Source organism: Thamnophis elegans, chromosome 12, assembly GCF_009769535.1.
Source record: "Thamnophis elegans isolate rThaEle1 chromosome 12, rThaEle1.pri, whole genome shotgun sequence".
NCBI lineage: Eukaryota > Metazoa > Chordata > Lepidosauria > Squamata > Colubridae > Thamnophis > Thamnophis elegans.
In genome coordinates this window covers 49,828,201-49,841,193 of record NC_045552.1, presented here as the reverse complement: position 1 = coordinate 49,841,193, position 12,993 = coordinate 49,828,201, and the positions used below count along the sequence as shown (strand labels likewise).

Below are 12,993 nucleotides of genomic sequence, written 5' to 3'. Positions count from 1 at the left end.
TCTTTACCTTATGCATCTGTATAAGCAAGAACAAGCCAATGTGCTTTTGTGTACCCTGGGGGGAGGTGAGGGGAGGAGGAAAGGAACTGGTTGAATCCATGAATCATTCAAGAAATGTAATAAAGACATACCTGTGTATATCAAAATATTGCATGTATGCCTTCTTGCACGATATTCTGGCTCATTAATTGCTTGTGAGCCCTGGTGGCACAGTGGTTAGACTGCAGTATTGTAAACTAATTCAGCTCACTGCCAGGAGTTCGATCCTCACCAGCTCAAGGTTGACTCAGCCTTCCATCCTTCCAAGGTTGGTAAAAATGAGGACCCAGAGTGTTGGGGGCCACAAGCTGACTCTGTAAACCACTTAGAAATGGCTGTAAAGTAATATGAAGTGGTATATAAGTCTAAGTGCTATTGCCAAAAAATATTCCAAAACTTGGTGCCACAACATGGTGAGAAGGTCATCATATGATTAACGAGGCACAGGTTGCACCATTTAAAGCTTAAATTGTCTGACTTCAGATAGGAAGGTGGGATGGATTTCCAAACCGAAGGAAAAATGGTCCTTGCTTGTTGGAACTCTGTTGACCGACAAAATTTACCTGTCGTTTCTGCGATAGATGCCTTCATTGTTATACGCTGCAAAATCATTAAATGATTAAGTACCACCATTTTATGAATGCTGTAACAATGCTGATATACTGACAGTCTCTGCCTTGAAAGCAAAGTCTCATCTCGTATCAAAAATGTAGGAACTAGTAAAGGGGAAATTATTAATTTAAATTTTTTAAAAAAAGATCAAAAGCTTTCATAAATGCATGCATTTCTAGCCCAATGCCAAGCCACGTTGATGGCAGGGATATTTTGGGCGAGCAAGTGTTTTTGTGTGCATATTGGTGCTGAGGGGCATTGTAAAAGATGGATAGTTTGTATTCTTTTGTTTATTTATTGATGTTGTCAAGCATGCATTAGACAACATATATTCTGTATATATAAACATGATTTTGGTTACATGAAATGGACGCAAATAAAAAGAAACATTAGGACAGGGATGGTAGGCACGTTGGTGCAGTTATGCACGTTCCTCTTAGGAATGGGGTGAGGTCGATAGTAGTTAAAGTTTTGGGGGTTTGGGGAAGAAACCACAGGCATTGACCACTCTGTTGCCGAAGTCATATTTTCTGCATTCCAGGCATTGACCACTCTGCTGCCGAAGTCATATTTTCTGCATTCCAGGCATTGACCACTCTGCTGCCGAAGTCATATTTTCTGCATTCCAGGCATTGACCATTCTGTTGCCGAAGTCATATTTTCTGCATTGCAGGCATTGACCATTCTGTTGCCGGAATCATATTTTCTGCATTCCAGGAATTGACCACTCTGTTGCCGAAGTCATATTTTCTGCATTCCAGGCATTTTACCATTCTGTTGCTGAAGTGATATTTTCTGCAGTCAAGTTTGCAGTGGTTTACCTTGTTTGTATCTATTTTGTGCTTGTGTATTGTTGTGGTCGAAGTTGAAGTAGTCATTGACAGGTAGGACATTGTAGCAGATTATTTTATGTACTACACTTAGGTTGGACCGAAGGCGGCGTAGTTCTAAATTGTTTAAGCCCAAAATTTCAAATCTGGTGGCATAAGTTATTCTGTTGCGAGCAGAGGAGCGGAGGACTCTTCTCCTGAAGTATCTCTGGATTTTGAATAGTGCCATATTTGCAGTGAATATCCTTGCCCTTAGGGAGAAACCCCCGTTTTTAACAAGCGGTCTTTAGTTTTAGCCAAAGTAGTGCAGTTTATTTAAACATCTCCAAACTGTCTTCTCCTCTTCTGAAACTGCAGGCAAGCCCTCAAGCACTTCTATCCAATTATGAAGGTGTTCGACTTGACGTTTCCAGCATTTTAATTGTTCTTTTTGAGGTAACCACCTCCCTGTCACATTATAAAAAGCTCCTTCTTGATTTCAACAGCAAAGCCTTTTAATATTTCTCCATAGCAAAATATGTTTTCAGTCACAACAAAGTTACAACTTTTGAATGGTCCAGGACCGCAGTTCTGAAGAATGTGGTCTGAGGAACTCTGAGGCGCCGTGATATCCTTCCAGGGGGTCAAAATATTTTAATATTTGTTTTAATTTGTAATATAGTACATATCAATAAATGTGTTTATGGTTCATATAGGTCTGCATTTATTGCAAAATATCCAGTTTCATCATGAATTCCCCTAAAAAAAAAGGTTTCAAGGCGATGGGAGTTTATGAAAGCCTTTCCTCTTCCTTCCCAACTTCTGTAATGACGCCCCTCAAATGCCTGCCTCCCTTCTCCAGCTGACTTCCGCCAGGTTTGCCTTTCTGGCGCCTTTTCTTCACAGGCGCTTCCGGGTCCCCCTTGCCTAGCCTTGAGGTGAGGGCAGCGGCTCAATGTGGCGGCTTCGGAGGCTCCGAAGAGTGCGCGTGCGCACGGGGGGGGAAACGGAGTGTGTTTGTTTGAGTGCGCTCCCGCGCCTGCGCCCTGGCGGCCACTCCCGCAGCCCTGGGCAGACAGGGAGGATGCTTGAACTTTTCGCCGCCTCGTTCCCGGCTGGTCGGCGCATGTGCAGAAGCGCTTCCCGAGCGCCCTGACAGCCGGGGCGGGCGAGCCGGGAGCAAGGCGGCCAGCAAAAGAGAAGGCGCCGGGCCGGCATGGAGGGCCAGGGGACCGGAGGGGAAGACCCGCCGGGGAAAGGTACCCCGAGGCGGGGTGGCAGCGGTGGGGGACGTCCCTCGGAGGAGGAGAGTAAGAATAAACCCAAGCTGGTAAGTGTAGAAGGCAGGGTAGCCTCGTTTGCGGATTCAGACGTTATATGAGAAGTGGGTCAAGTCTGCCCAGTTGCCCTTTGCAAGATTTGGCTAGTCCTTCAGCGCTTCCCGGGTTACATGGTCCCAGGGAGATCCTGGCTAAGCCACCCCGGGTTTCCAGGTTGCAAGGAGCAAACAGGGCTTCCTGGTTGTGTGAACCCAGGAAAACCATGACAGAAGCCACTAAGGCTTCCCTTGGTGCATAATCCAAGGGAAATCCTGTTAAACCAACCTGAATATTCTGGTTGCATGTAGTTGTGTGAACCCCAGAAAACCATGTCAGAAGAAACAAAGTCTTCCCTTGATGCATAATCCAAGGGAAATCTTGGTGAGCCAAACTGTTGCATGAAGCGACCAAGACTTCCTGGTTGGGTGAAACTCAGGAAATTGTGGTGGAAGCCAGAGAGGCTCTGAAAGGATGCTTGAATCAGGCCTGCTGTTGCTTCCGATAAATTGGGGCTAAACAAAGCAGGTTTTGGTTTCTCATTGCGGGTGGGATAACTGTGGCTTGCTAATCAGCCTTCTGCTTTTTGTAGGATCCAGCCTGACCTTGGTAGACCAAAAATCTCTTTGAGTTTGCTAATCTGTGTATTGGGCCTCTCTGAGTAGTTAAAGGTTCTCTGTTGGGTTGTGCCTGAATGATAGAATTATACAATTTCATTTATTTTATTTTATTTTATTTTATTTAGTTTGTTAAACATGTAAAAGATAGCAGGCATAAGTATAAACATAGAAAACGAATACAGGAAATGGGTACAAATAAATGGAGACAGTAGGACTGGGATGGTAGACACGCTGGTGCACTTAAACATGCTCATTACAGACTTCTTAGGAATGGTGGTGAGATCAACAGTAGTCAGTCTTAGGTTAAAATTATGGGGGTTTGGGGATGTGACTAAAATATGGTTTAGTTACAGTTGATTGGTTATCACTAACTTGGTCTTCTGTCCTGTGTTATTCATCCAACAGTCTTCCCAACCTCTGATTCTCCAGAAAAATTGAGTTTAAACGTTGGTAATTCCTAGCTCTTTTTGGCTGATTCAGTTAGAGGGGTGTATTGGGGGGTGGGGCAGGCAGGTTTCACTGTTGTCACTTGTGTGTTTTACAGAGAAGCCTGGCTTGTCCCATGGCCTGGTGTTTGTGTCTTCTGGAAGAGATTTCTTCACTCTATAGTGTTCTCCAGATGTGTTCACTTGGCACTGCCTCTTAGCCAGTTACAGTGAATGATGACACACACATCGTATGGGGATGAAATTATGTAATTGCATCACGAGGGCTTGTACATAGGTTACATGTTGATGTGGTCAAATATGGTCATTTACTTCCTCCTTCTCAGTAGATACAAGTGCCCTCAGCTGGTATTCCCCAGCCCTTGTGGCCTTCAGCATCCATCCTTCCTGGTCTACAAAAATAGAGAGATTGACGTCCCAACAAATCTGGTGGACATCAGGTTGGTGAAGGCTACTGTAGAAGTGGCCTTCAAAAACTGGTGAACAGAAGCAGCGTTGGTAGATGGAACTTTCCATAGTGTTGTTGATCAAGCTTTTATTTGTACTTTACACAAAAGCTGGTGATAACGAAGTTTATTAAAAGGTGTAGCTGCTGAGCATGCTTCAAAAATTAAGGTTGTCCAAAAGGGGAGACAAAGAGTCTTAGATAAGATGTTTTAAACATACCTGTGCTTTGGGAAAGTGATTGCTACTTCTTCCACTAGTTTTGACCTTTCAGAGAAACTGTAATTCAATTTGTTTTATTATTTCAGTAATATCTAAAGGGCAACATATTTTAGGTTGGGTACACTAACTCAAGCATATTGGTTGTCTGGAAAGGTAGAAGATCTTCTGGTCACATGGCCAGATGAAGTAAGGCTGGACAGTTTCAGTCCAATTGTCAACCTACTGTTTTCAGCAAGAACGTAAGAGTGTTTTATTTTTAGAAATCTGGCATCTGGAAAGCTGTGCCCAGCCCATTCTCACTCTTGCACATGTCTGACTTAATAGTTGCACAGGAGATATTTACTGGTGTGATCTCAGAATAACAAAGTGATACCTGGGTTTTCCACCCCCCATTACTGTTAAGGGAGACATATACTGTTTGACCACACTAAGAAGACCAAAGGACAGACAGATTATGACTTGGACATATATTTTTTTAAAAAAAATGTTTATCTCTAAAGAACTCTTGAGTAGAGTTGGCAATTTTTCAAGGTATGACCTCAGCAGGCAGCACTATGATAAACAGAAGTTAGAGGCCAAACAATTTGGTTGTCTAGCATTTTCAGACTTAATAAAACTTTCCTGGTCCATTTCTGTATTCCCCCTCCTCTCCCCCCCCCACCCCCTTATAGTAAAGATCCAAGAATAAACTTCTGTCTGGAAAAGGTTGGGTGTAAAAATCCTCTTTGAATATTTTCTGTGTTGCCAGTGATTGAGTGAAGTAATAGCAGGGCAATTAAGTCAGTTTTTAGAAGAAGGTTTGAGGTTTCATCATACGTGAGATCCTTAGGGAAAAAGGAGGTGAAAATGAAATTCCTAGTCAATAATAGCAAGATGAACTTTTGAGTATTTGTACACCTTACCTTAAGCTACAAATGTAACAACAGCAATTCACAATGTATCAACTAAAGCTAAAACTTAATTTTCCCAACAAGCAACTTGTAATTAAAGCAGCAAAGTAGGTTAAATTACAGGCTATTAAATGCCATGAAAATTCTAATGACTAAGATGCCTGTGTGATATTGTGAACAGCAGGAAATTGTGGGTCCTGACTTCAGCTCTTGAACAGAACACAAGATTTTTTTAAAAAAAAAACTTAATTAAATGAATGGATAAGTTCATTGATAAATATATGATACCCCTTTTATCTGCAGTTTTGTTACACCTGGGTTCAGGCCTATGGCTTTGTCACTACATTGAATATACATTGGGGAACAATTTAAAAAAAGACCCCAAAGACTAAATGAAGTAAATGATAATCTCTCATCCCTGAATACACTTTATACTTCTGTCATTTACAGAATGAAGGGTGCTTTAATTATATACAAGTAGCCTATAATCCGGCAGGAATTATCGGCTACTAAGGCATTGCCCGGGGAATTTATTTATAGGGGAGAAATGTCCAGATCAAACTTAATTTCCAATGTTGGATTTTCCCACTTACCAGAGGGAACCCCCTTATGGAGTACTGTGAAGCCGTCACCATGGCAACACCACTGTGCTGCACATTAGAAGCCATTTCATGGCAGTACAGTAGAAGCAGGGGTGGGTTTCAACCGGTTTGCGGCGGTCCCCGCGAACCGGTTGGTTGGCAAACCCGGAAGTAAGTAACTTCTGGGAACGGCGAAGGGCCCACCCATCCGCCCGCACTCCTTACCAGTCTTTGAAGTCTTCTGCGCTTCCACGCAGGCGCATGGCACATATAGCGCCTGCGTGATTCTCCGTGAGCAGCTGGAAGGCACATATAGCACCTGTGCGATTCTCTGCGAGCAGCTGGAGCATCGCGCAGGCGCTAAGACGCATGTGTGAACTGCGCGTGTACACGAGGATGCCGCCGGCCCCGTAGAAGCCATTTAAAGTCACATCCGGCTGTATTTTAACAGAGCACACACCATGAGGGGCTTTAGGGGTGTCTAACCCCCATAGTATTTGTTTCCAGAGAGTAAGTCATCTCTGTACCAAGTTTGGTTGAAATTGCTTGAGGCGTTCCAGAGTTATGCTGGAACACACATGCACACATACACACTGAGAGAGACGTTTTTATAAATATAGCTATTGGGCTGCAGAAAAAAATGGTTTCATGGTGCTGTATAATTTTAATTCTGAATAGGAATGTGCAAGATACTTGTTTCAGAATACAGAATATTGGTGTCTTGGAAGTGTTGATACTTTTTGTTTTTAGCTAAATCTAGATAGTCCTTGACTTACTACCATTTAAAGTTACAACAGCACTGAAAAAAGTGACTTATGACCATTTTTCATACTTAAGGCCACTGCGGATTCCGCACGGTCATGTGATCAAATTTTGGATGCTTGGCTCATATTTATGACGGTTGCAGTGTCTGGGGTCACGTCATCCCTTTTGCGACTTTTTGACGAGCAAAATCAATAGAGGAGCTGAATTCACTTAACAACCATGTTACTAAATTACCAACTGTAATGATTCATTGCAAGGTAAAGGTTCCCCTCACACATATGTGCTAGTCGTTCCCAACTCTAGTGGGTGGTGCTCATCTCCGTTTCAAAGCTGAAGAGCCAGCACTGTCTGAAGACGTCTCCGTGGTCATGTGGCTGGCATGACTAAAGGCCGAAGGTGCACGAAACACTGTTACCTTCCCACCAAAGGTGGTTCCTATTTTTCTACTTGCATTTTTACATCTTTTCGAACTGCTAGGTTGGCAGAAGCTGGGACAAGTAACGGGAGCTCACTCCGTTATGCAGCACTGGGGATTCGAACTGCCGAACTGCCGACCTTTCTGATCAACAAGCTCAGCATCTTAACCACTGAGCCACCATGCCCCTGAGGAATTACACTTAGTGGTTCCTTAATTAGCCTATTGTTTACTATTATCTTGTTTTTCTGAGTTGGTAGTTCTTTGGGATATTGTTTGCTTCTTGATTGTTGGCCTAGTGTTAATCTTGGTGTTAATCTCTGCTGATATGAGGGTTGGTTGTTGGTGTGGGGAGGCTTTTGATCTTTTTATTTCCTTTTTGGCTTTTTGATTTTCTCTTTTGAATGGCATGCAGTCGTTGTTTATCTCTATGTACCTGTTGTGCCTGTTGATGACTGTTTTTTCTGAAGCTGTAAGTTTTGAGGAATAAACTGTTTTATATCTATAGATGCTATATGGTAACATAGGTAACACAGCAGTTTCAGTATCCAAGAGGGCTGTGAAAGCCTGAGACCAAAATTCCTATTGGTTGAAAAGCAGAGCACACCCAATGAAAAACCTTCTTTCTCACAGCTTGCAAGGATCACATGTGATATTTAGAGCCAGATATACTTCCTTAAATTAGCCTGTTCAGGGCCTCTTTTAGTAATGTATTTCAATTGTATTTTATTTGTTGTGTTTCTATGGCTATCAGCTTTGATTGCAGTTTGGGAATGGAAGAGCTAATTGTAAACAAAACAGATATTACAGGATGCACGGAAGGAATGATTCAGTCTCAGGAAAAGGGGTGGTGTTGAGTGGCAAGACTAAAGGGGAGGGATTTGTACACCTAGGTTAGGGCTCGGCAACCTGTGGCTCTGGAGCCGCATGTGGCTCTTTCATCCCTCTGCTGGGGCTCCTGGTTGCCAGCTGGCTCCACAATTGATAGGGCTTTCGATTAGGACAGGTTGAAGAAAAAGGATGCTGTGCTAGGAGGAGACTCTATGGTGGGGGAACTGGATTTCTGGTAGGCAGAGGAAAAGGACAGCACACTAGGGGGAGACTCTATGGTGGGGGGACCGTACTTCCGATCAGCTCCAGAATTGAACAGGGGGCTTCCGGTTAGGACCTTTGTGGCTCTTTGAGTGTTTAAGGTTGCCGATCCCTGACCTAGGTACTGGATTGAGGGATCCTATTTTGATTCTATTTTGTGAGCAATCTTTAGATTCTTGGCTGTGGCCTTGGATGACACCTTTTTTTTAAAGAGCATCTGTAATTCAGTGCTATTAATGGGGAGGTTTTGTATGTAAGGTGATACAAACTCTTAAGATACAAAAAGATGGGCAAGATTGAGAATTACACACATTTCACTAACATATATTTAATGCAAATCTGGCGGTAACTACAAAACCTAGTAAACTGCAAGAGGAATTTTCCACCCTTATTTACAGTGAGGTTTCCTGGACTACGTTGTTCTTTATGAGATAAGCTACTAACTTATTCATGTTTTCTCTCGTTTGATTTTTTTTAAAATCTAGGTCTAATCTTCTTTCTATCCCTTTACAATCTCCCCGCAATCATTGACACAAAGCTACTTATATCCACATTTGAATTGTAGAAAGTTAGCATCCCACCCCTCTCCTAGAAGTAGGAAATATTAAAAAGGCAGAATATTATATTTTCCTAAGGGGAAAAATATATTCTTGGAGACCGAGAGCAGCCTCCACCTTTCTTAATAGCCCTCAGCAGATGTCAGCACTTAAGAGATAGATAGCTCTATTCATAGGCAAAAAATCCCTGCCACAAGGTCTGAGCAAAGGTAAGGATAGCCCTCAGTCACAATAGGAATTGCCCAACAAGCTCCTTCATTGCATTAGGCCAAACCCCAACCAAATGTAGCTCAGACAAACTCCTAGGATTTGTACATAGTTCCATGGGAGTCTGACAACAGCCAATAGAATACATGTTCTTGCACAGGAACAGGAAGTTCAACTGCAAAACCCAAGAGGAGGTATAATTATTCCCCACTCTCAACTCCATGTGGTTCTGCTTCAGCATTATACCATCTTTCCAATCAGCCCTCCATGTTTCAAGTGTCTTCCTCCTGGTTTGGAACTGAACCAGATGGATATTTCTCCCAATAGAATTAAATCAGAACAGGAAGGCAGGATATGTTAAAGAGTTTCTTTCTTAAGGAGGCCCATCTAGTGGAATTAAGAAGAAGGACTGTCTCTTTGGTGGCCCCATCCCTGTGGAACATCATTCCTGCGGAAATAAGATTGGTCCCCACTTTGATACTTTCGAAAGGCCCTGAAGACATGGTTTTGCCAACATGGCCTGGGGCCTCCTGAGTGATAGAGAGCCATCATCATATGGTCAGTTTGACTGTCATCACCTGGGTGATGCAAGCTTATTAGCTTTTATATTGGGTTTTATCTTTATGAGATAAAGTTACCATGAGCGAGTTGGGCGGCCATATAAATTTTCTTAATAAATAAATGAACACTTAGTTTGGCGTCTGTCCATTCTTTGTGTTAGGTCAGGGGTCAGCAACCTTAAAACACTCTAAGAGCCACAAAGGTTCTTACCGGAAGCTCCTCATTCAGTTCTTGAGTTGACCAGAAATCCGGTTTCTCCACCATAGAAGAAAGGAGAAGGAGAGAAGAAGGGGAAGTAGAGAAGAGAAGGATGACAGAGGGAAGAAAGGAGGTAGGGGGGTGGGAGAAGAGAGGAAGAAGAAAGTGATGGATAAGGTACAAATATGGTGTATGGAGAGCAAAAGAGCCAATAATTGTTTTTGGGAGATGGTAAGACAAATTGTTGTAAACATTAAATAATATAATGTGATGTTGGTTATATAATAGTATACATGTGGTTATATGTTATGAAAATGAATGAATGAATGTGTGTGTGTGTGTGTGTGTGTGTGTGTGTGTGTGTATGTCCTTTTTCCTCTACATGTCGTAACCAAAAGTCGTCTTCTGGTGTGTCCTGCTTCTCCTCCCTCCCAACCAGAAACTCCTCTCAAAATTGTGGTGGCAACTGACGACAGGGAGCAGAAGCACAGGGATGAAAGAGCCACATGTGGCTCCGGAGCCGCAGTTGGCTCACCCCTGTGTTAGGCAATGAGCCTTGGTGGTTCATCTCCAGCTTCCCTTCCCAGATGCTGTGGGAGAATATTATGCCAGAAATAAGAAAACTCAGTAGTATATTCTTTTTTTTTTACTGCTTTCTTCATTATTTATTATCCTTTTAAACTTCCCAGTAATTTCATTCCTCCTGCCCTACATACTTCAATGGACGGTGTAAAATATAACATAAAACTGTAATGGGAAAATAAACAATAATGCAGAATAGTTCTATAACCTAGATAAAATCCACAGGAATAAGAAATGCAGGACGTAACAACAATAGAACCATCAGCCGAATAAACAATGGCGCGTTCACAATTACTGCTGGATGTAGTTTGGTAATTTGCCATATTTTTGATCAGCATAAAGGTAATCCTCTACTTTCAGTTATTCATTGGGGCACTGCTAGGGAAACATAGGACTGTGGGCTGGATTGGGAAATTAGGGAGGAAACACTCCTCCCCCCGCCCAATATCTTGGAAGAAAGCAGCAGCACAATGACACTCCCTCTTGACACTCCCAAGAAAGTTTCATGTATGCCGTCACCAAAAGTCAAACTCACCTTGAAAGCATCTTTGGTTTTTTTAAGTTTTGGGAGTGAGCATTGAGAAACGGAGCAGCTAAATCCTGTTGATTGACAAAGCATTGTTTGTTCAAAACCACGTCAGAAGCATCACAAAAGAAGGCAGAACTATAGGACATAACATTTAAAATGTAAATTACGAGATGAAAATACGTACAAGTTAAAGAGAGGGCTCCTTGATGCTCTCTGAGCTTGCCGGTTTTCTTGCAGGCATTTCATTACCCAAATTAGGTAACTTCACCAGCACTGTGGATGTTACATAGTTTGGGTAATGAAATGTCTCCAGGAAAATAAGCAAGCTCAGAGAGCACCCATAACCCCATAGTTTGTTGTTCTCCTCCAAATACAATGCTGTGCAAGAAACTACTTGGCAAGGAGTCTCTAAGAGTCAACAAATCTTCACGCTAATTAAGCAAACTAATTGTCTCCTGCAAACTCCACTCCCCTTTCGCTCTTATTTTATTCCCTATGGGACGGGCCATTCATCATCCACCTGTGGCCTTACTCCCATGTCGACCCCTGTTCTTTAGCTGTTCCCTTCGTCTGGCAACTCTGCGCATGTGCACACTGGGAACAGGCTACAGATATTTTTCTGCCTCATTGATGTCTGACTCCGACAGCAGCTGATAACTGGCATATGGCTCTGGCCCCCTCTCTTCCTCCGACACAGAGCCCTCATCAGAGGCTTCCCCAGACTCCAGGACTGGCCCATGTTCCTCTCCTACCTCCTCACTGTCCGAATCTGCTTCCAGCTCCTCTGGATGCTGGTGGGTCACAACACAAGATTTTGAAAAACTGGTTTTCCAAGAGTTGGATGTTAAGAGTTCTAATAACTGAATTCATTTCAGTTTATAAATGCAAGAAATATGCTTCAAGAGAAAGTTTGTCTTATTTATTTTTGGCCATGTAACTGAAGAAGTTGTCTTGGCAACTGCCTTGCACATAATTCAGTGGGGTGGTAATTCAATAAACTAATTTTCTAAGTTTGGCAATCTTTTAACCTGTCACTTTGCAGAGATACAGCTCAGATATGAGTGGGCAGCTATTTCTTGCTTCCTTCTTCCTCCACTCGTTTCCACAAGGATAGCACAAATCTTAAGGCACAACTATCATCTTGGGAAGAGACACAAAATGACCACACAACTCCAGTTCTACCAATTATTTTGGAACAAAAAAGCAGCTATTAGCACCTTCTTTAAAAAAAAAAAAAGAAGATGACGGGCCTACTATCTCTCTCCAAAATAATTGGACACTTTTTGGAACATACATCCCAATTTAATTTTGTAATGTCCAGAACTTACTATCTTCACAGTGATCTTCTGTGCTTACAGTTGAGTAATTTGTTGTTAAGCTAGTTGTAATGCTAGCTATTTTGTCTCCAACTTTAATAATTCTTTTCTGCAGTTCTTGAGCCAGTATATGATGACAGTATAAATCAGTCTCCCTATAGGTCACCATGATTTGGTTTAAAAAGAAAAAAAATAGTACATATTGCCATACACGAGTTCTTTAAATCAAGCTTTTTTTTTTGTTCTTTCTCCAGGATCTATTTTTTCAACAATTCTAGAATAGAGGTCCCAAAATTGAATTTTCTTGTTTTTTTTTTTATTTTGAAGACATTTCACTTCTCACCCAAGAAGCTTCTTCAGCTCTGATAGGATAGTGGGAAATGGAAGAACTTATATTCCTTGCAGACAGCTGGACATTTGCATTCTTTTTAGAGGGTCGTTGAAGCACTTGGAGGCTTATCTGTGAACTCAGGGTCACCTGAGTAGTGCTCCTTATAACTGAGGACATAGATAAACCTCTAAGTGTTTCAATGACCCTCTCAAAGGATGCAAATGACCAGCTGTCTGCAAGGAATACACCGTATTTTTCAGACTGTAAGACGCACCGGAGTATAAGACTTTCCCAGCAGAGGAATTAAAGCAATGTGCTTGTAATACATGCCTTGAATTCCACTGGGCTGACTCTGGTATGACAATTTCCCCAAGGAAAACATCTAAAGGATGATTAGTCATAGTTTTATTGCTTGGATGCTGCTTTATATGGCCTCCTTTAAATATTCTTTATCATGGTTT

General features: G+C 42.2%; 1 protein-coding gene across 2 annotated transcripts in view; it reads left to right on the top strand.

Moving 5' to 3' along the window:
• The first annotated feature begins 2,524 nt into the window (after window positions 1-2,524).
• The window catches only part of DIAPH2 (diaphanous related formin 2), a 339,263-nt gene continuing 328,794 nt past the window's right edge, over window positions 2,525-12,993 (top strand). For both annotated transcript variants that reach the window (XM_032227728.1, XM_032227726.1), the window contains exon 1: window positions 2,525-2,790. In XM_032227728.1, the coding sequence (XP_032083619.1) occupies window positions 2,677-2,790 (114 nt within the window). In that variant the 5' untranslated portion in view covers window positions 2,525-2,676. The remainder of the gene's footprint in view (window positions 2,791-12,993) is intronic.